At 47.8% G+C, this 25,319-nt stretch overlaps 1 protein-coding gene across 1 annotated transcript in view; it reads right to left on the minus strand.

The window, feature by feature from the left end:
- Window positions 1–23,181, minus strand: part of Esyt3 (extended synaptotagmin 3) — a 46,671-nt gene extending 23,490 nt beyond the window's left edge. Inside the window, exons 1-3 of the mRNA XM_028788063.1 lie at window positions 22,843–23,181; window positions 4,418–4,459; window positions 1,519–1,653 (exon numbers count right to left, since the gene is read on the minus strand). Coding sequence (XP_028643896.1) covers window positions 1,519–1,653; window positions 4,418–4,459; window positions 22,843–23,181 — 516 coding nt within the window. The remainder of the gene's footprint in view (window positions 1–1,518; window positions 1,654–4,417; window positions 4,460–22,842) is intronic.
- Window positions 23,182–25,319: the final 2,138 nt, after the last annotated feature.

The following is a 25,319-nucleotide window of genomic DNA, read 5'->3' on the forward strand; positions in this document are numbered from 1 at the left end:
TCTGGGGGTCCTCTGGCACACATATGGTGTCCGTAAACTCACTCAGGCACATACACATATATACAATCTAAAAATGTATTAACCTCTGAATAGGTTCTCAGCACATGAGCATAAATATAGAGAAATGCATTAGAGGGATATGTCCAGGAGTTCATTATGAACAAAATATTTACTCTACATCTGTGATTAGTTTTCTCACACTTATTTAATATTCATTTGGTATTTTCAGTTTTAGACTTTTTGTAGCATCTGAAATTGAAACCAAGACCTTCCACATCCTAAGCAATTTTTAATTTTATATTATTTTTCTTTCAGACTCCCCAGAATGGTAAAAGCTCCAAAGGGCATGCACAGCCTGGCTCTGCTGGGCCTCACTGGAGGTGTGGGCTGGGGGAGGGGGTGCTATGCTCAGTCACCGTTTCTCAGTGCCTGCTGGGAGCAGAGAATTGCTGGGCACCCATGATATTCAGCTACCCCAATACCTCACCTTCAGGGACACACTCGGAGCACACACTCTATGCCAGGCAGGATAGTCCTGGTCAAAGCTCACATTTGGACAAGGGCACTAGGCTAAATCATGGCTTCCACATGTGGGACATTGCCCACACAGCCTCAGAGGCCGCTTGAGGCCAAGCCTGTTGGTCATGCCCCACAGAAGCCCTTAGAAGTGGGTCCTTTCCTTTTATATGGTAGGCAACTGGAGCTTAGAGAACGTAGGTCACTGACCCAAGCTAACTCAAGCACATGGAATGCTAGAGATACTGGCAGATATGAAAGACAGGGTAGGACAAGTGCACAGGGGCATCCTGGGAAAACTTCAGTCAGTCAGTGGAAGGAGGGGAAATGGGAGGGTGAGAAACAGAGAGGAGACAGGCAAGGCCTGGAACAGAAGGCCTTCACATGGCAGGATGGGGAGTCTGGCCAGTCTAGAAGGGCAGGGCTAGAACATCTGGTCAACTTCCTCAGTTTCAGTGCCAAAGGACTGGCCTGGTGGTGCAGGCTCTTCTCCAGTCTCACCCGTCTGCAGTCCTAGTGGCTCTGCCTGCTGAGTTCTACAAAAGCAACTGAGTCATCACTTCTTTCAGGGTGTCTGCTGTCTCCACAGAATTAGCATGATCTCCAAAAACCCTGAACTTCTTTGTGGGCCTGTCATAAACCACTAGACAGAGAGGTGATCATAGTGGGCACTGAGTTAGCAGTTACAACCTGTCCATCCTTGTATCCAGCTGCTCCCTGCATGCATACTTCCACAATTTCTAGAGAGGAGCTATTTCCCTCAGCTTCTTTCTGCTCTCTGGCCCTGGTTTCCATGGAACCTAGGAAGTTGGTAGGACAGGAGGGGACGACTGTGCACTGAGGCTGACAAGCAAGGAAACACAGGCAGGGACTGTGGCATTCTGGCGCCCTGAGAGATCCTCGTAATCAAGTGACTGACCTGGGCTGGGGAGCACTAAGGAGAGGGGACAGAGAAAAGATTACCCTGCAAGTCCAGGCTGACCTCACTGAGGCGGTACCAACCTTCTGCCCGAAGTAGAGCCTGGTGAAGGTGAAGGTCCTGAGGTGGATGCTCTTCTCCCGGATCTTGGGCTCCAGTTTCTCCCGGACCTTGTTCTCCATGATCATGCTTAGGTAGGGCCAGATCTGTGTGATGATCTGCAGGTAGGGACAGAAGGCCTCGGAGGTCAGGCCTGTGCTGCAGACGGCAGATCCTCTGCAGCCTGGCCCCACGGGTGGAGTCCACAGCCCTCACGTTGCCCACCCACTTGCCTCCCACGAAGCCATCAATCCATTCTGCAAACACCCAAGGTCATCGGCAGGTCTCACTGCCATGCAGAGGTTGAGGTGCATTTTTCAGGGTACCATGGAAACATGCTTCCATTTAATTCTCTAATACAAAGCTATTTAGATTTGAGCTAAACCACATCCTCACTCTGCATTGCGGCTGATATACAGAGTAACAGATGCTGAGTGTTTAACAAAAAAAAACAGTGACAGAAGAGACTGATGAATTGTTTCCTGTGGGTCTAATTTCTAGAAGCCAGCAAAGGCAGCCTTTGGCCCAGTGCTACACTAGGATGAGTCTCAGGGCTAGTCTAGAGCCATGTTAGGGACCAAGTTCCTTCTGATACCAGGGCCACATGTACCCTTGCTCTAGTCCTTATGCAAATATCAAGAGTACCTATATAAACCCAGATGGTCTAGCCTACTACACACCCAGCTAGGTGGTACAGCCTATGGCTCCTAGACTATGAACCTGCCCACCAAGTTACTGAGGTGAATGAATAGTACAGGTCAGCTATGACCTGTAGTCATAGGTCTACACAGCAGGAAGTGTTAGTAAACACAATCAAGCCTAGAAAAAGACATAGTGGAAATGCTAGGCAGGACATGCTCAGCTCCACTATAGTCAATGGGACCACCATGGTATTTTGGTTTATTGTTGACAAAAAAAAATGATATTGTGCAGACATGCCCATACAATGATAAAATTTTTCCAAAATGACATTGCCACAATGTTTTTATTTCTAACATCGTGTGTGTGTGTGTGTGTGTGTGTGTGTGTGTTTGCTTGCACCATAGCACTCACGTGGAGGTCAGACAACCTGTACGAGTCTGTTCTCCCCTATCATGGGCATTATGGGATGGCCAGGCATCCTGCACTGTCAAGGCACAATGTTTTTAACTGACCTATAGACTATTTCTGTTTCCTTTTTTTTTTAACCAGTAATGGCCATTTTCTATTGTAACAGGTGTGAAGTGAAGATGTTGGGTCACAGGGGCAAGTGACAGTAGGAATGGGGGCTTTGGGCTTCAATATAAAGGTGCCCCTCCCCCACTGTGCTCCTTCCTATGGTCACAGCAGAGCCTGAAGGTATGGGACCAGGGGCTCATCCACCCACTTCCTCAGAGGCCTCTCCTCCGCCATCTTGCTGTGTTCTCCGGGGCTTCTGGCATACACCCTCATATGTGGGTCACATGCACAGGTGCCTCCAGGGCCACCTATCACTCAGTGTTGACACAGGCTCTGCAGTGACCAGGACCTAGCTGGTATGCACAGGAAGGGCTCTGCAGAGTGTGTCCTAGAAGCCTGGTGCCCAGCTATTCACCACAGAACCCAGGTCACTCCTAAAGTAGTGAGACATTTCCTCTAAACTCTTCCTGGAGGCTAGGGGCAGTTCCTGATGCACTTGACAAGGACACTTCCAGGAATATGAGGATACCAACCTTAGCTTAACAATCGTAAGGAAAGCTAGCCAGTACCTGACCTAAGTGAGTGCTGTTCTCCTCCCAGAGCTCAGGAGAGTCTGAGAGTCAGGTGCCTACAGGTACAGGCTGTAGGGAAGCCCCCACAGATCATGCCTGGGCCGTGGGACTCAGGCTTCTCATCTGGAAAGTCAGGATTCCTGATGTACGTGGGTCAGAAGGCAGGACATGGAGCAGTTAGCCAGCATGAGGGGGAGTTCCCTTAGGTGACCATGATCTTCCTCCAGTGACCCATACACACCCTAGGCCTGGGCAGGGATCATAATCACTCTCATTTCACAGATAAAGAAACTGGCTCAGAGATGTTGGGCAAATTGTCCAAGGCTGCACAGCAGTAGTTTTGTAGCTGGGCTAGGAGCCACATGGAATCCAGATGCTGTGTCTAATTAGCATGGTCCTTTACTTAATGAGCTCCTGAGGAGGGAAGCAAGGTTGTACTTTTCTCTATACATTTTCTCTATTTTTTTTATTGGATGTTTTATTTACATTTCCTATGTTGTCCCCTTACCCCATCCCCCACCCACCCAGGAACCCCCTATCCCCTCACCCCTCCTCCTTCTTCTCTGTGGATGTAACCTCTATCTACCCCCCCTCACTCCCACCTCCCCACTCTCAAAATTCCCACCCCCTGGGGCATTCATGCGGTCAAGGTTCTCTTCTTCCACCTATGCCCAGCAGGGCCCTCCACTCTTACATATTCAACTGAAGCGCTGGATCCCTCCCTAAGTGCTCCCAGGCTGGTGGTTTAGACCCTGGGAGCTGTGGTTGGTTGGTATTGTTGCTCTCCTCATGGTGCCGCAAATCCTTTCAGCTCTCCTTCAGTCTTCACTCTAACTCCTCTATTGAGAACCCCATGATCAGTTTTCTCCTCAGTCCAAATATTAATTAAAAACTGATTTAAGGGGGGGGGAGGGACTCTTCTGTGAATGAACAAATTGGGGACACCTGTCACTCAAGCTGGGCAGTGGAGAGGCCTCTCTGTCCATCCCTCATGGAAGAAGTATGGTCTAAGGTTTGGGTCTGCACAGTGATCCCATCAGTAGTGCTCGGGTACTCGGATGGTGAGTAGCAAATAGGCTGCCGTGGGGATGCCCAGACCTGCAATGAACCCAGCTGCCCTGCCCGCCCACAGCCCTGCCCCCCATGGCCTTACCTTGTTGGCCCACTCCACACGCTCCACATCTGGGAAATGTATCTAGAAAAGAGAAAAACCAAGAGGGATTTAGGCAAGAGCCACATGCCCCTAGCAAGAGGTCTGGCAAGCTGGGTCCTGCTGCTTGGAAGGTAGGTGGCTCGGCGAGTCCCCGCCCCTCGCCTGTGTCTGGACTCCTGCCTCTGCAGAGGTCACAAGGGTGTCCTCAGCATCTACCGCACACCCAGTCCTGCCAACTCAGAGCCACCTTGCTCTCTTAGCTCTGCTTTGACTTCACAGAAGTGCCTTCCAGGCCTGAGGAAGACTCCCCGCAGTTCCCCTTTCCCCTGGTCTCCAGTGCAGCTACGTTGAGGCTGGAGACTACCCCTTTGCTCATGCACTGGACTAGACACCCCCAACTCCCTGGGGTTAATAAGCAAGTTTGCACTTCACAAATTTTATTCATTCATTTCAAGGAGGTAAGCGATATATTCTATGTCATCAACAACAGCACCCCAGCAAATGCAAAACTTAACTAAAGAAAAAGAAAATCAGAATTCTATCAGGAAATGTCACCACTCCTTGACAGCCATCTTCAACAGGGTGCCATTTTCAGTAGCCACTAGGGGGTGGTGTGTGGCTGTCATAAGTACTTATCATCCTCTCTTTACTCTGAAGAGTCCCGCCCAAGACACACACACACACTGGCTCCAGCAAAGAGGACCCAGAGGCCTTGTCACATAGCCTCCTAACTTCTTCTAGCTCCCAACCACTCTCCCTGCTCCTGGTGGGGTCCCAGGAAGCACGGTCACCTCCATAATGGCTTGCCTCAACCCTATGGTATCATCTGGGCCTCTTAGTCCAGCCACCCACCAAGGTCTTCCTGCACATGTTGGTTTCTGGGGTGTCAAACAGTCACCCTCACTCAGCCCTCCCTGGTTTTGGGGATTGCTGTTTGTCACTATTTATCCCACACTTCACTTTTGGGTTCCCCAAGTAGAGAACAGATGTCCCTCTTGGGTGTCTGATGGTTCTCCGCTGTAGAACTCTAAATAAACTTTATGGCAGCCTATTGGTCTCAGGCCCTTTCCCTACCAGCCTGGAAACGCGTGGCTCCCTGCTGCAACCTTCCGTCTCATAGATGTTCTAATAAACACTAGGGGGATGAAGGAACACGGATGGATACATGCAGCCATGAAGGCAAGGCTCTTGCTCTCAAGAGTGCTCAAGGCCACGAAGGAAGCGGTATGCAGAGAACAGACCACCTGAGCACAGGGCAAGACAGAGACAGGATGAAGGGACCAGGAGGGATCAGCTTCAGCCCAGCCCTTACTGGCACAATTGCTCTTTTTTTTTTTTTTTCTGGACCATTCACTCTCCATCCTAAGCCTGCCGTAATTCCTGCTCTGACACACAATGGATGTGAACCCTTCCACATTCCCTACCGAGGTGGTTCTACATCCTTGGGAGCTGAGTTGTTCTGTGTCTGGACCCTGGAGGCTGACCCAGCTTGGCAGGTCTAACGATGGCCACCCATGGGAGCTAGTCAAGTGTAGATTCCTAAACCGCCCGGCACCTGCTGAATCAGAGTGCACTGGGGTGGGGCCCTCTGACTTATTTTTAACAAGCTCCTGCAGTGATTCTGGAGCTCAGTCAGGGCTGGCTCTGAGATATCAAGGAACAGCCCACGCTTTGTGTTATGGTGACCCACACCCGAGAGTGTGGGAGCAAGAAGCCGATCAGACTCGCATTCCTGAAGTTGCCATGGTCTCTCTCTCTCAGCTCACCAAACCTGCTCTTTACCAAAAGGCCACTCATAGGTGGTTTGAAGCCCCTGGACAGCAAATCTGTCTAAGAATACAAGACATCCAGTTCGGTGCACACTCCTGGGGGACCTCCCTCAGCAGGGATCTCAGCACCTATCTTCAGCCTGGTGAGCAGGCACACAGGAGCCAATTCTCGGTGCCCAGTGAGCCGGAGACTGAAGCGTGACATAAGCAGGGTCTGGTGTGGAAAGGTTGTCAGCGTTCTTCCCATGAGAACTAGCCTATCTTCATCTTTCTGAAGAAACCTTTCCCCATGGCAAATTCTCAAGGCTATCTTAAGTGTTTGTCTGTGGCTTGTATATTTAGAACTTACTCTCCCTGGATTTTTTTTTAATAGAGTAAGATAAGGATGTAACTTTGTGTCTCTGTCCCATTTCTCCTAAGGCAGGCTTAGCCACCAAACAACAAAGCCGGGCACATACACCCTTTCTGTGTGACCTGGAGTGTGTCTCCAGTCAAGCTTCAACCCCACTGGTTTGTTTGGCTCTTCACACTTTCAGTGACTGTTTTTTCAAAATGACCTGGGGCAGAGAGATCCTTTCTCACTTTTTGTTTTCCAAACTTATTTAGATAATGGCAGCTTGTTAGTCAGCAGTGTTGCATTGCTGTGATAAAACACCTGAGACAATCAGATTTTAAGAAAAGAAAGGTTCACTTCAGCTCCTGAGTCCCAGTATCTCATCAGAGAACACCCACCGTACTAAGCTCCACCCCTTATGGGCTCTGTCACCTTCCAACTGCACCCCAGTGGAGACCAAGCCTTTGCCACAGGGCTTTGGGGGGGATTCCGAATCAACCCACTGCAGAATGTATTTGTTCTCCCATAGGAAGACTGGTCAGATAACTTTTTTTGCAGTTTTTAAAACTGGGTTTTGCAGTTTTGTTTTGTTTTTTTTAAAAGAAGTCAGTATTTTATTGTCTGAGAAACTTTGCCGAAAATGAATAGTTCTAATTGTTCCTTGGTTTTTCTTGGTTGTTTATTGGGTTTTAGTCATGTATTTCTTTTAGGCAGGGCTTCATGAAGTTTCAAAATTGCTACATAGCTAAGACTGCCTTTCAATTCCAGAGCCTCCCACTTCTACCCTCAAAGGCAGAGATACAGATTCGAGCTCTCTCTCATTCCCATCTCCAGTAACAGTCTTTATCTTTCTTGCTTGCTGCCCTTGCATAGTTTCTGTACTTTACCTTATCAGCCAGAGCCTGCGTTTGATAAACAGCAGTGGAAAAAAATCTAGCATCTCTGCCTGGGTTAAGGCCTTCAAGGAAAGGTTCTCCGGTCAGCACTCATCAGAGTAGGGAGAGCTCTCCCAGTCTCCTGTGTGCTTTCATTACAAAAGAGCATTTAGGATATCTGACACCTTCTATTGTCTACTGTGATCATCAGAACCTTTCGTAGTTATCCTGTGAACATTGTCAGCTTAGGTGATGATGTGTTTTAAACAGAGCCAGCTCTCACTCAACAAGAGGGAACTATGCGTGACACTGGAAACCTACCAACTACCCAGGACTGTGAAGTCCTGGACCTTGGAGGAGAGCCTGTAACTGCTACTTTACTAAACCAGCATAATCCCTAACTACATTCTTCCCCCCCCCCCCCCCGAGACAGGGTTTCTCTGTATAGCCCTGGCTGTCCTGGAACTCACTCTGTCGACTAGGCTGGCCTCGAACTCAGAAATCCGCCTGCCTCTGCCTCCCAAGTGCTGGGATTAAAGGCGTGTGCCACCACCACCCGGCTCCTAACTACATTCTAAATATTTACCCTTATACCCACAGAAAAGTGTAGTCCTTACCCTTCATCAAGGAAACTTCTCTTTACCACAAATGGAGACGATTACAGGAAAGTACAAGCAGTCAAAATGCAGAGCTGTGGAGTCCAGTCCCAACAGATACATCTACAAAACAACCCGTGCACCTAAGGCTCACGGCTTGTTTACAGAAGAGGGAGCAGGGACAGACAGTAATAGCCAGAGGATCAGAGCCCTTCCTCACCGTGTGTGTGTGTGTGTGTGTGTGTGTGTGTGTGTGTGTGTGTGTGTGACATCCCTGGGCACCAAGCACACACATGGTGTACATATATACATGTTGACAAAACACACACAAAATAAAATGAATAATCCTAATAAGAAATAACTACATAGATTTTAAGATTTCTATAGCTCCCTACTACTGTTTATTAGTATTTCTTTATGGTATGAACCAAGATGGAACCTATTGATAACTCTGCTGTGGGCCGGTACAGGATTAACTTCTGTGACTGCTCCAAGAGTGACTTGTTAATTATGTCTTGCTAATACGTTCTGTCTTGTGTTTATTTTTTGCTTGATCAGCTGTTCTCAGAGAGGGACAGACTAGGATTTCCAAGCCCATCCACTTCCCCATGGCAGTTGGCAACTTTGATTTCAGGTTTGTATTGTGAAAGCCACTTGCCCATGACGACATCTAATTAGCACCCTGTGCGAGCCTGCATCACCCTTTATGGCCTTCAGCCTTGTGTTAAACTCCATGTTGTCTAATATGACAGCTGCTATTAAGTCTTCCCTCGTTGCCAAGCTGCTTGGTTGTATTTTTTTCTATACTATTTTGAACATTTTTTAAACAGGATTTTGAATCATGGATGTGCGCGTGCATATGGAATTTGTGTACATGAGTGCAGAGTCTGAGGAGGCCAGAAGAGAGCTGTGGTTACAGGCCCATGTTGTGGGCACCCAACAGGGCTACTGGGAGCTGAGCTCTGGGCCTCTACATAAACGGTAACTTCTCTTAGCTGTGGAACGCTCTCTCCTGCCCTCAACAGTTTACTTTTCTTAAGTTTCCCTTTTATTAGCTTATGAAAAAATTAAGTTTGAGACCAGCTGGTGATGGCAGTGGGAAAATACAGCCGCCCCTAAGGCCCAGTGATCTGAATTCAATCTCTAAAACTCATGGTAGAAGGAGAGAACCAACTCTCCCAAGTTATCTTCTGCTTCCACACTTTTACACACACACACACACACACACAGAGAGAGAGAGAGAGAGAGAGAGAGAGAGAGAGAGAGAGAGACAGACACAGACAGACAGACAGACAGACAGACAGATAGATACATAGACAGATAGCACAAAAAATAAGAAATTAAAATAGGAAGATAGTTTAGAGTCTTTAAAAATCAATTAGGTTTCATTATGGTATTTTAAAATTGTCCTTGTTTTTCTCCATTTCTTCTCTGTCCCTCCTTCCCACGTGCCCCCTCCTCCCCTGTGCTCTCTCACCCGAGCTCCTCCTTTCCACCCTCCTGTCACTTGTAGTTTTTATGCCTCTCCCTTTCTTAACCCCTTGTTCACCTTTCATTGTCTCCCGTCTAGTTCCATAGTCTACAGCCATTCTCACATCCTTCATTTGCATAAACAAATACAAGTGTTAGGCTCCACTCATGAAAGAACATGTGATCTTTGTCTTTCTGAGACTTGATCACTTAATACCTTTCAGTCCTACCTATTTTCCTGAAATTTTAATCATTCAATTTTTCTTAAGAGCTGAGTAAAATCCCATTGCGTATGTATGCCACTGTTTTGTTATCTACCCATCTGTCATAGGCTAGACGTCTAGGCTGGGTCCATTCCTTTGCTACTGTGAATAATGCAGCAATAACTGAGATGTGTAAGTATGCCTACGGTAGCACACAGATCCTTTAGTTATCCACTGAGGAGCGGTCTAGCTGGGTCAGATGGTTGTTCTAGTCTTTTTTGGAGGAAGCTCCCCACCGATTTCCCTAGTGATTACCCAAGTGCACACTCCTGCCAGCAGTAGTTAATTGGGCCTATATCCTACATGCTGGCCAGCATTTGCTGTTTGTTTTTGTGATCATAGCCATTCTGACTCGGGTAAGATGGAATCTCAAAATGGTGTTGATTTGCATTTCCCTGATGATTAAGGATGTTAAACATATTCACTGTTCCTTTGTGTTTCTTTTCTCGAGAATGCTCTGCTCATTTCATTAGCCTGAGTATTACCCGGCAGTTTTGTGTTTCTGATGAACTTTTACAGTTCGTTACATATGATAGGTATCAATCCTGTCTGGGGTCTAGCTGGCACAGATTTCACTCCATGGGTTGTTTCCCCTGCTGATACTTTTTCTTGCTGGGCAGAAACATTTTAACTTCGTGTGGTTACATTTGTTGATTCTTGTGCTGCTGGGAGTTTCATTCAAAAAGTTCTTGTCTAGACCTACAACTTAATCAGCTGTATTCCATTGTTTCCCTCTAGCAGGTTCAGAATTTGGAGTTTTTAAAAAGTCTGCTGTGTCTTTGGTTGATTTTTGAGCATCTTGTGAGATGCAGGTCTAAGTTCATTCTTCTCTGGGTGGCTATCTAGCTTCCCTGAACCATTTGTTGAATACATTGTCCTTCTCCCCCTCCACCCTTTCAGGGTATGCTTTCTTTCTTAATTTTTAGATTTGTTAATTTTATTTTACATGTAAGTTGACTGTGTGTGCATGTACGTGTGTGTGTGCGTGCACACGAGCGTGTTGTACATGCTTAGCATGGTACTTGCAGCTGATGGCTCTCTGGCTTTTCCTAGAATTCCTTCACCAGAAGACAGACTCATCTCTCTCCTGCCAGGACTCATTAGACTAAAGATAGGACCAAACTCTAAGCCTGGGTCAGCAGGACTGACCTGGAATGTGGGGAAGATCAAGGTTCCTGAGATGGAGATTTCTGAACCCAGCTGTGATCCACCACTGTAAGGTTGGCTCTCCTCGGCAGCTGATGGCAAGATGCCTACAGAGCTGATGGAGACGGGCTAGCCAGGATGTGGAACACTACCAGCCTGAGTGCTTGAGTCACCATGGAAACAGAAAGCAGGGAGCCACAGTCCAAGCTTAAGAGCCATTGAGCATACACTTGATATGTTTAGAGGCAGCAGAACCTAACAGGAAAACATCCCTCACCCGGGGCCTTTTCACAGCAAGAGTTTGACTGGGATCTCCCCTGAGCTTGCTGAAACACCAGGGTAGTCTGAAGAGACAGTCTCATGGAGGTTTTAGTTTTCATTCTTACCTGACTGTATGACAGTGTATGTGCCTATGAAACCATAGAGAAATGATAACATGTATTGTCTTTCTGTTATAGTCATGTAAAAATTCCCAAGTTTCTGAGGAGCAGAGAAGGCAGCAAAGAAAGATAGATGATGGCTCAACATGGGACAGAGGCCCTCAGCCACAGGGCTTCCATTCCAGTGCTCCAGAAAGAGGAGTCTCTGGGATCATTCTGGAAGTGGTTCTTAGACGTTTATAGAAATTCAAACCAGGAAAATCAAACTTCCTGGGATGTTCCTTAACCTGGGGCCTTTATCTTAGCCCCCCAGGGGTTCTGATTCCAGAAAGCTGGCCACCACAGCTTTACCAAGCATGCCCCAGCCATGGTTCTGATCTTGGTGGTGGGCAGGAAACAAGGAGGTCATGCTCTCCTGATTGGGGGTGTTGGGGGAGTCTTCTCAGATCCAGGAGGAGGCAGTTCCTCTGCTGCCTCTGTCCATGGCTCCAAAGTCACTGTTTGGATGTCAGCTCTCCTGGGTGGCACTGCTGTCACTAAGTGCCTGCCCTCTGGGCCTTAGCTTTTCCTTTACAAGGGCCCTTCTGGAAAGAGCTGGAAGGCAAACTCTGGATATTAATACTGTGATTTTGCTTGCCCGACCAGACCTGCCTCTGCAACAGAAAGTGTAGCCAAGGACTTAGAGGAGTGGGCTCTGGCCTGGTCTTCAGCCTCAGGCAATTTCTGCTCCACTCATACACATGATCCAGGGATACAGGAAGTGAGTCTACTTCTAAGTATATACCACAGGCAAGACTATGTCTTTAAAACCAGGCCTGGCACATGGCCCAACTACCAGGATCATTCCTGGGGTACATGTGGAAGCCAGAAAGTCAAAGGACAACTTGGGGGAGTCAGTTCTCTCCAACATATGAGTCCTGGGAATCAAATTCATGTCGTCAAGCTTGGAAGAAATACCTGACCATAGGCTGATAATTTTACCAATGACATTTTGACTAGAGGTAATGAATGACCGTTTGAGGAGGGAAACCTGAGCAAGCTCAGGTTCAAGTCAAATCACAAAGCAGAGTTCACCTTAGACACTGCATCCATCTTTAGGTGGAGATGTCTGAAACCTATTTAATACAGGCTTTGGGGACAGTGATTCCAAAGCAGTGAAGAAATAGAGCCCAGAGTGACTATAAAGTCCCATCTTGAAGGGTCTGGTTTGAGTGTCTGAGTCACTATGGAGTTTTGGGCCACTGGACCCTCTCAGGAGGAGGCAGGATGCTGGCTGAGGCATCACTTAAAGGGTCTTCCTGTCTCTAGGTGGATTCCGCTTCCTCCCTCTCAAAGGGTTGATAACTCCTCCTATGAAACAGTATAAATAGGTTTGTGTTACGCACGCGGCACACAAACACACACACACACCTGCCTCATGGGTTTTACTTGTTCCAAAATGCATTCATTCAACGTAGTGTATACACATTCACACACACACACACAAACAAGCGCAAGCCAATACTTGCTGGCTCAAACAGATGTTGCTACCCCTATCTCATGGTCAGATGAGACAAGACCCACTCGTTTTGGAACTATGCAGAAACAGCTTGCAAAGGCTAGTCACTGGTCCTCATGCTGCCCTGATTGGGACCGGAGAGCACACAACAGGAGCTGATCCAGAGGCTTTTCTAGGAGAGCAGTCCCTCCATTTCCCTCACTTTTCTCCTGAGGAAGCACAGCCCCTGCCTTTCCCCTTTTTGTTATCAGGAGACAAATATTTAGTCATGAAAACTCCCATTTTTACTTTTCATTTTGAGACAGATGTCATTAAATAATCCGGGCTGGACTCAAACTTGTGGTCCTCCCTTCTCAGCCTCTTGAGTCTGGAGATTACAGGCGTGTGACACACCTGGCTGACAACTACTTTTAAATTGACCCCTTTCTGCTTTAAATTACCCTGCTAAACGTGCTCACAGGAAAATAATTGCTCTGCCAACCTGGCGCTATCCTGTAATCCACAGGCTCTTAATAACACACCCAGCTAGCAAACTGGTCTAAACCAGCTGGAACTGAGCAGAAAGATCAGCTGGAACTCCAATAGTGGCCATCAATGACCTGATTGATGCCCAGAAGCCTGCTAAGGATAAAGACTCCACACAGTAGGTTTTCTCAGGTGTGATGTGCATGTTATGTGTGTGCATGTGTGCATGCGTGCATGTGTCCATGTGGGTGTAAGTGCATGTGTGTGGGGACCAGAGATCAATACTGGGTGCCTTCTCCACCTTTTTAAACCTTTTTATTTTTTAGCATTTAATTTATGTGCACGTGCATGTGTGCCTGAAAGCATACATGTACAAAGTGTGTATTCGGGCACCAATGGAGGTCAGACACGAGGCATTGAGTCCCCTGAAACTAGAGTTGCAGATGGTTTGAGCTGCCATGTGGATACTGATCACCAAACTGGGGTCGCTCCAGTCCCCACCTTATTTTCTAAAGCAAAGCCTCTCACTCAACATAAGGCTCACCATTTGACTAGGCTGGCTACCCAGTGAGCAGGCATGGTCTACCTGCTCCATCCCCCAGCACTGGGGTAACAGACATACATGTGACCACACTCAGTTTTTATGTGGGTGCTGTGGGTCTGAGTTCAGGATCTCATGCTTGCATAGGAAGCACTAGCCACTGAGCCGTCCCCCCTAGCCCCAGAGCCAGGTATTCCAGGAGACCTCAGTGATAGTGTAAGCTGCCAGAAAAGTCAATGATCTAGACAGGTGTGACAATACCTAGAGGTTAAAATAACTATTTTCTTGCTCATCAGATTAATAAAGACCCCAAAATAATAGCCACTGAGGCTGGTGAGTGGACAATGACCTGGACAAAAGAATCTTTAAATGTTCGTAAGCTTTAAGTGGACTTAGTGTCAAACCATCTTCTACATATTTACCTTTCTACCCGTAGATCAGCAAGACTCTCAACCCTCATCAGAGAAACTTCTTGCAGTGGAGAGCAGCTAATGCAGAGACTCACAACTGGTCCAAGTGCCGAGAATGAGAGAAACGCTAACCTTAAGTGGGTCATCCATGTCCCCAAGGTGAGAGAACATCACAGAAGAAGGGACAAAAAGATCATAGGAGTCAGCAATTGGAGATAAATGCTGCAAAACAGGATCTTTAGGACCTGACAGAACCATTGTTCTCATGAATGTAGAGCCCTGTGGTTGCCTGAACAAGACCTGTGCAAGATCAAGCCAGTCAAAGCTACAGTGTGGCCAGGGAAGTGGTCACAAATCCCACCCCTAGCTGAGGTAGTTGAAACCTGCTGGAGTAGGCAGTTAGTTCTCTTCAGGGGTAATGTCATGCTCTACCAGTGGATGGTCTTACAACCAGGCACATACAGGTGGCACTAACTGGATTCCATGCCACTCACATCTCAAAGAACATTCTTTCGCACCAGACAGAGACTACAAGTGAGACCCACAGCCAGTAATGTAGAGGAGAGGTGCCCATGGGGTGCCTATGGAATGATCATGGGACATCTGTAACACAACCTCACACCCAAGGTTCAGGGAACACTGTAAAAGGCGGGCCAGAAAGAACAGAGGAGCAAGGACTGCTTCATGACAGTTTCTTCTGAACAGGACAGAGATGTTCCCAAGCCTCTCAGCAATATGACTGCCTGCATGAGACCCACAAAGACTATACCAATTGACAAGCAAACACAGGTGCAGGAAAAGCTCACAAGGCCTCAACTTTAGACGGAGTGCTAGAGGCAGTCAATGGCTGCCAAGGAAGAGAGAGCCAGTTTTGTTTTATTCCTTTTTTTAAGACTGATATCCCAATCCTAAGGGGTTAGCCTGAAACACATGCAAATAAGGGCAATATTAACTAGACTCCTAGAATATGTATATATAACAAAATAAATATAGACAAAAAAGTTATGAATTCAAGAAGAGGTGTAAGGTGGAGGGAGATGTGGGAGGAGTTGAGGAAGGAAGAAAAGGGATGGAAACGTGCAAAGTACAGTACAATGATACATAAAGTCTTCAAATTAAAAAAAAGAAGCCATCAAGTTGGGAGGGGTACATGTTGGGGACAGTTGGTCTGGGAGGAGTTAAAGTGGGGGGGGAGGAGCTATGAGAAAATACAGTATTCATATGTATGAAATTCTCAAAAGAACAAATAAAAACATGTATTTAAAATGATCACAAGCTTTGACAGGAGGAGTCTACACTGGGGAACTGAGAAAAATTACTAAGATCTATACAGCAGTTACAGTATCATTAGCTCAAAAGGGTTTTAGTTTTTATTTACTATTGTGTTTCCAGATTTTTAAATTTTATGTGTGAGTGTTTTACATGAAAGTACGTCTCTGCATTCTGTGTGTGTCTGGTGCCTTTGGAAGCTGAGAGAGAATTGGAGTCCCTGAAAGTGGAGTTACAGACGGCTGTGAGCTGATACATGGGTGCTGGGAATTGAATCCGGGTACTGTGGAAGAGCAGCCGGTGCTCTAACTGCTGAGCCATCTCTCCAGCCAGGCAGGTTTTTAACTGAGAGCTGCTGCAGGCTGAGCCCCGAGCCAGGAACAGAGAGGACAGAAACGAAGCAGCCACCTTGCCTGGGAGAGCATTCAGGCTGGAGGAAAGTCAGACCCACCGTGGAAGGTACAAATCAGCTCAGGAAGGAAGTGCTCTGAGAGAGCCTGAGCCCAGGGAGCCGCCCTGGGGTAAGATGTAGGACTCACCCTGATAGATCAGAGGGAGAAACTCCAGGCAGATCTAGGAACCTTAGCTGGCCATACCAGGGGAAATATGAAAATACACTGTCAGTAGTAAAGAAACAGCCAAGTAACTGACAGTATATTCATATCATAGAAAGCATAGCTGTTACTGGTATTCTTAGAGAATGTTTGTAACAGGCTAAGACTATACAAACAATAATGATGCTGGAGACGTGGCTTTGCAGTTCACTGGCTGCGCTCACAGAGAACCCACATGGTGGCTCACAAGTACTGTAACTGTAGTTCCAGGGGATCTCACACGTTCTATGGTCTCCAAGGGCATCATCAAGCATGCATACCATGCGTGTGCATACATACATGCAAGCAAACACTCATGCCCATAAAATACAAGTGAATCTTCTTCTAAGTGAATATTAAAAAGTAAGGAAAGGTTCTGAGTTAGCTTTTAACTTTCACGTATGGTCCTTGCACAGAAACGTACTCCAAGTAGAACCATGCGTGGAGGACCTGTGTGTTTTTTAAGTACCTTCTTTTGTACTTTTTTTTTTGTACCTTCCACCTTCCATACAAGGGGAATATACTTACATTCATAGATAAGAAATGCGGGTTTTGAACTAGTTTATAATCATATATTTAAAAATACACAAACAATAACAAATGGTGAGGGAATACTTTAAAAGATGTCCAATGTCCTTACCCATTGGGAAAGGCAAATTAAAGCTACTTCAATCAAGATGTCACTTTCTGCTTGCTACTCAGATGACTGTCGTCAAGAAAACAAGTGACAAATGCTGGCAATGGAGGATGTGGGGAAAGAGGAAGCCTTATTCGCTGCTGTCGGGGTATAAACTTGTACAGCTATGATATAAACCAGTGTGTGTGTGTGTGTGTGTGTGTGTGTGTGTGTGTGTGTGTGTGTGCTGATTCCTAGTGATGTGAAGCAAGCACCTGTACCTCTCTTTGGCCTACACCACAAGTTGGCAGACCACAGAAACCCTTTGTATATCTGTTTATTGTTGCACTGTTCACAACAGCTGGGAAATGAAATTAGCAAGAAGAACAAATAGAGGAAAAATTGGTCCAAATGTATATACACAGCCATAAAGAAAGATAAAATCAAGGCCTTTGCAGGAAAATAGTGGTAAGCACTGCGTTAAGTGAAACAAGTCGGAATCAGACAAATACCATAGCTTCCTTCACCTGTGTGATCTAGATTTAAAATTACACACAGGACATATGTACACATATGTATTTGCATATACAGTCATGAAACCAGAAAGGGGGTTGTGGGGGGGGTATTAAGGGAGTTGGTCGAGGAGGGGGAAAGAAAGGGCAATAGAGTCACACGATGTAAAGAAAGTGGAGCCAGAGGAGGTAAGGGAACCAATGAGAGGGGAGCAGGGCACCACGGGGGTTGGGGGGAGGAGCAGCAGAGGGGAGAGAGATGATGAGAAATAAGCATAATGATATACATATATGAAAAGGCCACAATGTATTCTAACCTTGACATTTAGAAAAAAATTAAAATTTTGAAGGGGAATTTTTTTAATTAAAAATAAACAGGTGCAAAGGGACGGGTGCAGATTATGGACTTTTGAAACAATCCAGAGATGTTCCTTGGTTTCAAGGACACATGACACATAGGTATAGGGTAGGCATAGCCCTGTCTTGCTGCAGAGTGTGTGAGACCTGGGTCCCTGAGAGACTAGAGTTAAATCTCTTATAGTGAGTAGGAACATAGGGTGTGTCAAACAATGTTGCTTTGTCCCTATAACAAGTCACACTGGGGTGCAGGACAGGACAGCCAGACATAGCTTTAACCCTGCATTGGTATTTATTTATCAAGGAGGAGTAAGAAAAAAAAAGTCTTGCTTCTAGTACCTGTGAGCAGCTCTGTGTTGAAACTCTATGTTCCCAGAGATTAGGAACCCCTGGGGCTCAGCTGGAAGAAGGAAGATGCCAGAGAGGGTTCAGACATGGAGGGTCCCTGCAAAGGCTTAGTCTCCAGTGTGGCTGTGTTCAGAGGCGAGGCTTTGAGGAAGTGACTGGATCATCAGGGCTCTGGCTTCATGAACCGATTAGTCTCTGGTAGAGTCATAGCTCAACAACATGGCTGGGAGATGACGGAACATGAGGAAATGGGACCAGGCTAGAGGGAGCAGATCACTGGAGGCATGCGTTGAAAGGTGTGTATTGTCCCACCCGTTCCTCTCCACGTGCATAGTCTATGTCATGCTCACGCTCACAAAATGGACTCCCTAACCTTTAGCCTGAATTTTGTGGATCTGGCCAACTTTGGTCAGAAATCACTGAGTTAGTGAGCCAAATCTACCAATCCTTCCTCTAGAAACTGTTTCACTAAAGTATTTGTCGAAGTATTAAAACTATCACAGAAAGGCAGGCTAGGGTCCCCAGTCTCTGTTCGCCAACCAATAATACATTTAGATTGTGACTCTCACGTTTTGACCCTCACAATTCTTCACAAGGAAGCTCATACCTCCCTAAATCACCAGGGACATCCCCACAGAAGTGCCACCTTCTGCTCGCTTCTGAAGTGCTCAACAAGAGGAAGCTAGCAATTGGTTTCCATTCCTTTCTGTCCAGTGGGGAGGGGCCTGCAACACAAGATGGCAGGGGTTGTTCCCACCCACAGCACTAATCTGCATCTACCATGTGACCTCCTGGTCACTCAGGTCTTTGCTTGCAGGAGAGGCTGCCTCAGACACTCCTGTCTAAGCATGAATCAGAACCTCTAAATGAAGCCACAGGCAATCTTGGGTGAATTTGAATTTTGTGAGATATTATTCTAGAATCTGAATCATTTCCAAACCTGTGGAAAGTTTTGGGTCAAGTCTCCCATCCTTACCAGAGTCCTCAACTTCATGCTATAGAACCTCTGCTCCTAGGAAGGTTTCCTGGGCTGCTGCCTGCTTTAGATCCCACCCAGAAACTGTGCAACATCTTGGTCCTTTGACATGTCTTGGAAAGACTGTTCTCATGGGCCTTCATGCCCACTCTGCTCCATGGTTCCTTGGAGGCAGAGACCATGAGACACTCATGTCTCTGGCTCATCCTGTAGAACTGTGCCTCACACACTGCAAGCCTTCTATAAATGTTTGGTGACTGAGCAAAGGATGAACACCCGGATGCCTAAAATCCCTTTGCTGGGCTTGGAGGAAAAGGACACCTACACTCAGTCATAGTTATTGCCCAATCCTGACCTAGGACACTACAAGTCTATGAAACATCACCAAGACATGGGACCGAAACACAGAGGACATGACTTAGCCTTGCCTCCTCTTCTTTCCTGAGGTTAGACCCAGCTCTAAACTGACTTGTATGACTCTTGGAGCTGTGAGCACCTCAAGATATGAAGTTCTCCCTGGTCCCACGTGGCCATCAACTGGCACTGACTCCAGCATCAAGCTTTGTGAACTCATTTCAGAGTGCCCAGGCTCACTGCATTAACTTGCTCTAATTAACAGAACCATCAGTGAGAACAGAACAGGAGTGGTGGCTTATAGAAGGGCTGCTGTGTCCTCTCCCAATAAGAATGGCTGATGGTCAGATCCAGAAAAGGCAGCACTCAGGACCTCAGTGTCTGTCAGAATAGCTACCAGGGATGCTGCTGCTGTCTATACATAGCTATAATTTTAAGCGGGTGGATCACCTCCCTGGCTCTTATGTTGGCATTCCAGCCATGTGAAGGGTAAGAAGGGTTAGGGAATAGGTTTTGGGCAGGGGGTGGGGTGTGCAAGCAAAGAAAAGCTGACCTGGGGTTGGTTCGTGGCTAGAAGGATTCTCCAGATGATCTTCCCCAAGTTCATTACTTTCACAGAGGTTCCAAACCCTGGTGAATGCCCAGAGATGCTCGGCTCTGGCTCTACACCTTCTCCCTCTTCCCATCAGCACCACCCTCCCGAAGTTTCCCAAGGGTTAACTGTCCCCAACAAGGTTGCCAGTTGATTGCTATCAGCAGGCAGTAACCAGCTAGGCTAGACTCAGAACCACAGGCAGATAGACTGCCAATGTTTCCCACCGTTCTTTCCACCCTCTACCCTGCCTCGGGATATTTGCCTACCAACCGGCTCTCATCCCTCACACACACGCCATCAAACCAGGAGCCAAGGAAAGCAGCCACCAGTGTTCACTCTTTACCAAGGCAGAGCCAAAGTAAACACCTGATAAATAAGGTATTATTATCATCAACGAATGGCTCAGTGGATGCCCTGGAAACAGGCAGACCAGTAAAGGCCCACACCTATGTTAAGGAGGTGGCTGGGGCAGGGAAGCAACAGATGCTGATCTCATGGACCATCTTGAGGTCAGAGCAAGAAGGCCCAGCTCTGAAGGCCAGTAGGTGAATACTCACTACAGTACTGAAGTCAGCATCCCAGAAACCACAGAACAAGCCCAGCAAGAGCCAGGCAGAATGAGGTTTCCCAAAGATTCTCTGTACACCTCTCCCATCTGCTCTACTCTCTGTGGTCAACCAGCTCCAGAAAGATACATGTGCTACTAGGATATTTGTTCATTAGTTTAATATTGGGAAAAGGTCCTCAGGAGGCTTAGAAAACTGAGGATCAAAAAGCAACAACTTTTACTGAACACCCATTGGTGACTGGCTCTGAACAAGTGCTTTAGTTTGGTTGTTTTGTTTTGTTGAGATAGGGTCTCATGTGTCTAGTATGGCCTCAAATTTGTTGTGTAGTTAAAGCTAGCCTTGAACTCTTGATCCTCTTGCTTCTAGTTCTAGAATGCTCAGACTTTTACAGGCATGTCTCACTCTGAACTTAGAGTTTTCAAATATTCAACGCATTGCAGCCAGCACATGGAAGCAGAGTTTCAGGGGTTAAGCCCATCATGGCAAGGGCTCTCTCCTTTGCATGCTAACCTCCACACCGCAGCCAGGGCTCCCTCACTGTTTGTTTGGGTCTGTCAGTACTATGCTGCGCTCCTCCTCTGAGGTAGAAACAGAGGAAGTGCGCAGAACACTCAACCACAAGGGCCCCAGCTTTCCTACCTCGTCCCGCACGAGGCTGGTCACAAGGCCACATTTGCATCAAGCTGTGTATCCTTCCCAGGTGGTCATGGGAAAGTAACCTCTTTAGATTTGTTTATCAGGAAGCCCAGGCATGCTGTCACCCAGCTCTCTACACCAGGAAGTACCCTAGAAGACCCCTAGGCTCTGCCCTCACTCTAGAGGCCATAGGCAGTTACAATCCCTCTCCAGCTGCTCCTCATCTCCTCCTGTGCCCACTACTGCCAGGCTCAGATATCTTTCTCCGGTGAGTTCTCTATCCTCTCATTCCTTCCCCCTTTCTGTGGTGTCTTTCAAAATCTTGCACCAGCACCTTACAAGGGCTTCAAGCCTTCAGAATCTGCAGGTTTCTTCAATGCTTGCTTCCTCTCAGCCCTGGCCATCAACCCTGACCATGTTAGACAGGCCAAGCACACACTACTCCTCAGAGTGACCAGTCCATTCCTCTAGGCTGTGTTCACAAGCCTCTCTAGGTCAACAGAGCCTGGTCTAGCATCATCACCTTAATCCCAAAGCTTACCTAGGATCTGGTCCACAGAGTCAGCCAACCACAGCAGCTAAGAGTCTGGAAAACCTAGGCTGAGGTAAAACCCTCTTGAGATGACTGTGGTTACGGACAACCTGATGTGAAAATCAATAAGGTGTCCACTGTAAACCTCTGACCCCGTGATTAGAATCTCAGCAAGTTCCTGCTTCTGATTTCCCCAGGACCTCCATAACAATTACCAGTCATGCATCCATCTCCCACCTGAATCTGGCATCCCTAAGAGAAACCAACCACCTCCTCTGTGTTCCACGGCCAGCTGGATCAGACCTGTTCCCATGGTTTCTACTCAAGGAATATACCCACTAAAGTTCCACAGTGTGTACCCTTATCTGCAAGCGTTTGGCCCCCTCAAGTCAAATACATGTACTCATCACCTACGACTACAAAACACTAAGTTTCTGTTGTCCGAGCCACCACATCTGTGGCACTTTGCTGCAATGGCCTTAACAAACTACCCTCGGGCAAGACATAATTTCCAAATGAGATTAACAGGCCATGTTAACATTTGCTTCTCAATCACAGCCAGATGTGATGCTCCAAGATTCTGCTGCGTTTTAGAGTTCAGGCCACAAGCAAAACAAGCAAGCTAGTGGAAATGAAGAGTCTGGGGGGCCTCTGCATATCTCCCCTGGGAGTCTGAGGTACAGGATACTCAGGGAAGTAGAAGCCTCCAGCTCCAAAGGGGGCAGGTCTGTCACACACTAACCCTCTGAAATAGACTCCTTTGGTCAATGTTTGTGAAACATCCAATATTAAGGACTGCCCAGCGTTCTTGTGCCCCACCCAAGGAGTTAAACTGGGGGAAGAGAATTTGTTTTTAAGTGAACCAGGTGGGGTTCTCAGGACCAGACGCATTTGAGAAACCATAGCCAGGCCAGCCGCTCCAGGAAGCGGGTTTATCCCTGGACTGCGAGTGTGCACACGGCCTGTTCATGCCCATGGCATAAGAAAAGAGAGGACAGTGGTCCACGCAGTATCCCGGCTAGCCCTGCGGGGCATTCCTGCTAACCCTTGGCTGAAGGCGACCAGAGTCCTGTGCTCCTGTCACTGCTGTATGTGTCCATATACGTGTCACGCCCTTCGCTGGCTCTTAAATCAACAGGCGGGTGGAAGAAGCGCCCTGTTTCCTACGCGAGCAACTTTGCGGAGTCCTGGACGCCCAGTTTTAATCCTAGGTGTGTCCCGCCCCCGACTCTTCTCTGAAGCCGGGCCCTTACGTGAAGACCCGGGAGTACGCCCCAGTTCGCCCTCGGAAGCCCACAGCCCTTCCCCCGGCCCGGCTCACCCAGGCTGGCAAATGCTGGCCCCGTAGCTCGCGGCTGATGAACTCGCGCTCGTGCTCCAGGAATTCGAAGGCGGCCTCCAGGCGCCCCAGCTTCCCGCGGCGGTTCCGGCGCCACCACATCCAGAGCAGGGCGCCAAGCAGCAGCCAGGTGACGCTGAGCCCCAGGTAGCCCGCCAGGTAGACCGGTGCCAGGTAGAAGAGGACGCGCGCCACGAAGCTGTAGAGCTCGGGCAGTAACTGGCCCGACAGGCGCAGTTCGGGGTCCCGCGAGCGCTGGCCTCTCTCCGGGACGTCGGGACCGCGGGGCGCGCTCCGGGGGCAGGGCTCCTCCGGCTGCATCTCGCTGTCGCCGTCTTGTCCTCTCCAGAAGCTTCACCCCAGCTCAGGTTGGAGCACTCCCTGTGCCTGCGCACATCTGTCCTCAAGGCACGAGGACTCCGCAGCCGCGCTGCTCCTGCTCCGCCAGCCTCTCCGAGCTCTGAGCTCGGGTTCTACCAGCCCCGGACTGCAGAGTCTGGGAATAAGGCCAGAGGGGTGGAGCTCTGGCCGGCAGGGAAATCCGGAAGTCTCCGCCACCAGGGGCGGGCCCAGGTGGAAAGGGGGCGGGGTCAGCCCGATGAGGCCTTGAGGGAATCCTGGGATCCCATTATCTGGCATATATGTCAACAGAAGGGGGTGCAGTTGTCTTTTGGGGTGAGCTAAGCATTACTCTTCACATGGACTCAACAATGATAAGCATCATCCAAAACCTGTTCCTTATACACAGTGTCATCTGGACTTTTTGAGGGATGTTCTAGGCCCTTCACAAACCAGGTCAGCACCAGGGTGGACCCGACCCTGAGTCCTGAACCACTCCCAGTTGGTTCTTAGAGCCTTGCTCTTCTCTCTTTTTAAGCTATTTGTTACTTAAGCCATCTGGACCCAGCGTCCAGCACAGCCAAAGTGAGCTTCAGGGCCCTTCTGTATCCCTCATCCTCAGCATCATGAAAAAAAAAAACCCTCTCAGCAGCCGAGTCGGTCAGTGCCATTCCTGGACTGAGGGCTTCCAGGAGCCTGGCCATCTTCACTCATAGTCATTTGCTCTCTCTTCGTGCACCCAGAGAGGGCAAGCGACCCGTGAATGGAAAAAGAAAGGGGAAGCCAGCCTTGAGGTGCTTGGAAATCTTTGAGCCTTCTGCTTTCGTGTATCCCAGACCGAATAATCAGACCAAGAGGAGCATGGCTCCGTAAATTCAGACAGTGACTCACCTTGCGGATGGCACATATTGTAGGCGCCTATACAGGAGATCACAGCAATGGCCGGATGGTGAGACAGAGTCAAGAGAACAGGCTTGGTTTGGAGTAATTTCACTCTCCACAGCCCATGAACAATCAAAGAATGAGTGTGTTCTTTTTCTCGAACCCTTCTCCTCTTCCCTTCTCTTCCTTATCTCCTCTGGATAAAATTACTTGCTGCAAGGGGCTGGAGAGACAGCTCCTCGGTTAGAGCACTTACTGCTCAAGCAGAGGACACTAATTCAGGTCACAGCACCTACGACAGGCTCTCCACATTCGTACAACTCCAGCTCCAAGGAATGGTCTTGTGTACCACATACATACATATTTTTAAATTAAGAATAAATCTCTAAAAACTTATTTGTCAGAGTAAGGTTTTACAATATTGGGTATGTTCCTGGAGGTCAGAATACCTGAATCTTCCTTGTCTGCTCCTGACCTTCTTGTTCTCAAGGAATCCTGGGATAATAATCACAAAGCTGCTCCTTCCCATACCTTTGAAGAGTCAGCTGCATTCAAATCTTATACAAAGTTTCTGAAAAGTCCTAGAAACAAAAGCTGGTAAACACAATTTAACCCAGTGTTTCTCCAATTATTTACTATGGAACCCATTCCTCAAGACACTTCTCTCAGCCAGGCGTTGGTGGCAGACACCTTTAATCCCAGTACTTGAGAGGCAGAGGCAGGTGGATTTCTGAATTCAAGGCCAGCCTGGTCTACAGAGTGAGTTCCAGGACAGCCAGGGCTATACAGAGAAACCCTGTCTCGAAAAACAAACCAAACCAAACCAAAACCAAAACCAAAACCAAAACAAAACAAAAAAGGACACTTCTCTCTTGATCATGTTAGCTCAACAGAAGCTAACATGAGGCTATGTGTCAAGGATTCAGAGCTGTCTCCAGCAATGTGAGGACACACAGATGGAGATGTTACCTGTCAGCGCTCTGCCCCTCTCCCTTGTAGAGTGCTGGGCCTTCCCACCAGTGTCCAGAACTGCAGGAACAGGTCCTGGTGAGACTGCCAAACTCCCTGGAGAGAGGATGAACTGCATTCATCATCCCTTTGCCTTTCGTGTTCACCAGACCCACATCTCCTTACCACCTGGCTCAGCGCATTTTTACAGAGTGTGGAAGATGAACACGAGAGGTTTGCTATTACAAAGAAAGCATTTGTTTGTGAGTGCAATGGACACTCAACGAGGC

The sequence above is a fragment of the Grammomys surdaster genome, unplaced genomic scaffold, assembly GCF_004785775.1.
Source record: "Grammomys surdaster isolate TR1022 unplaced genomic scaffold, NIH_TR_1.0 125698, whole genome shotgun sequence".
NCBI lineage: Eukaryota > Metazoa > Chordata > Mammalia > Rodentia > Muridae > Grammomys > Grammomys surdaster.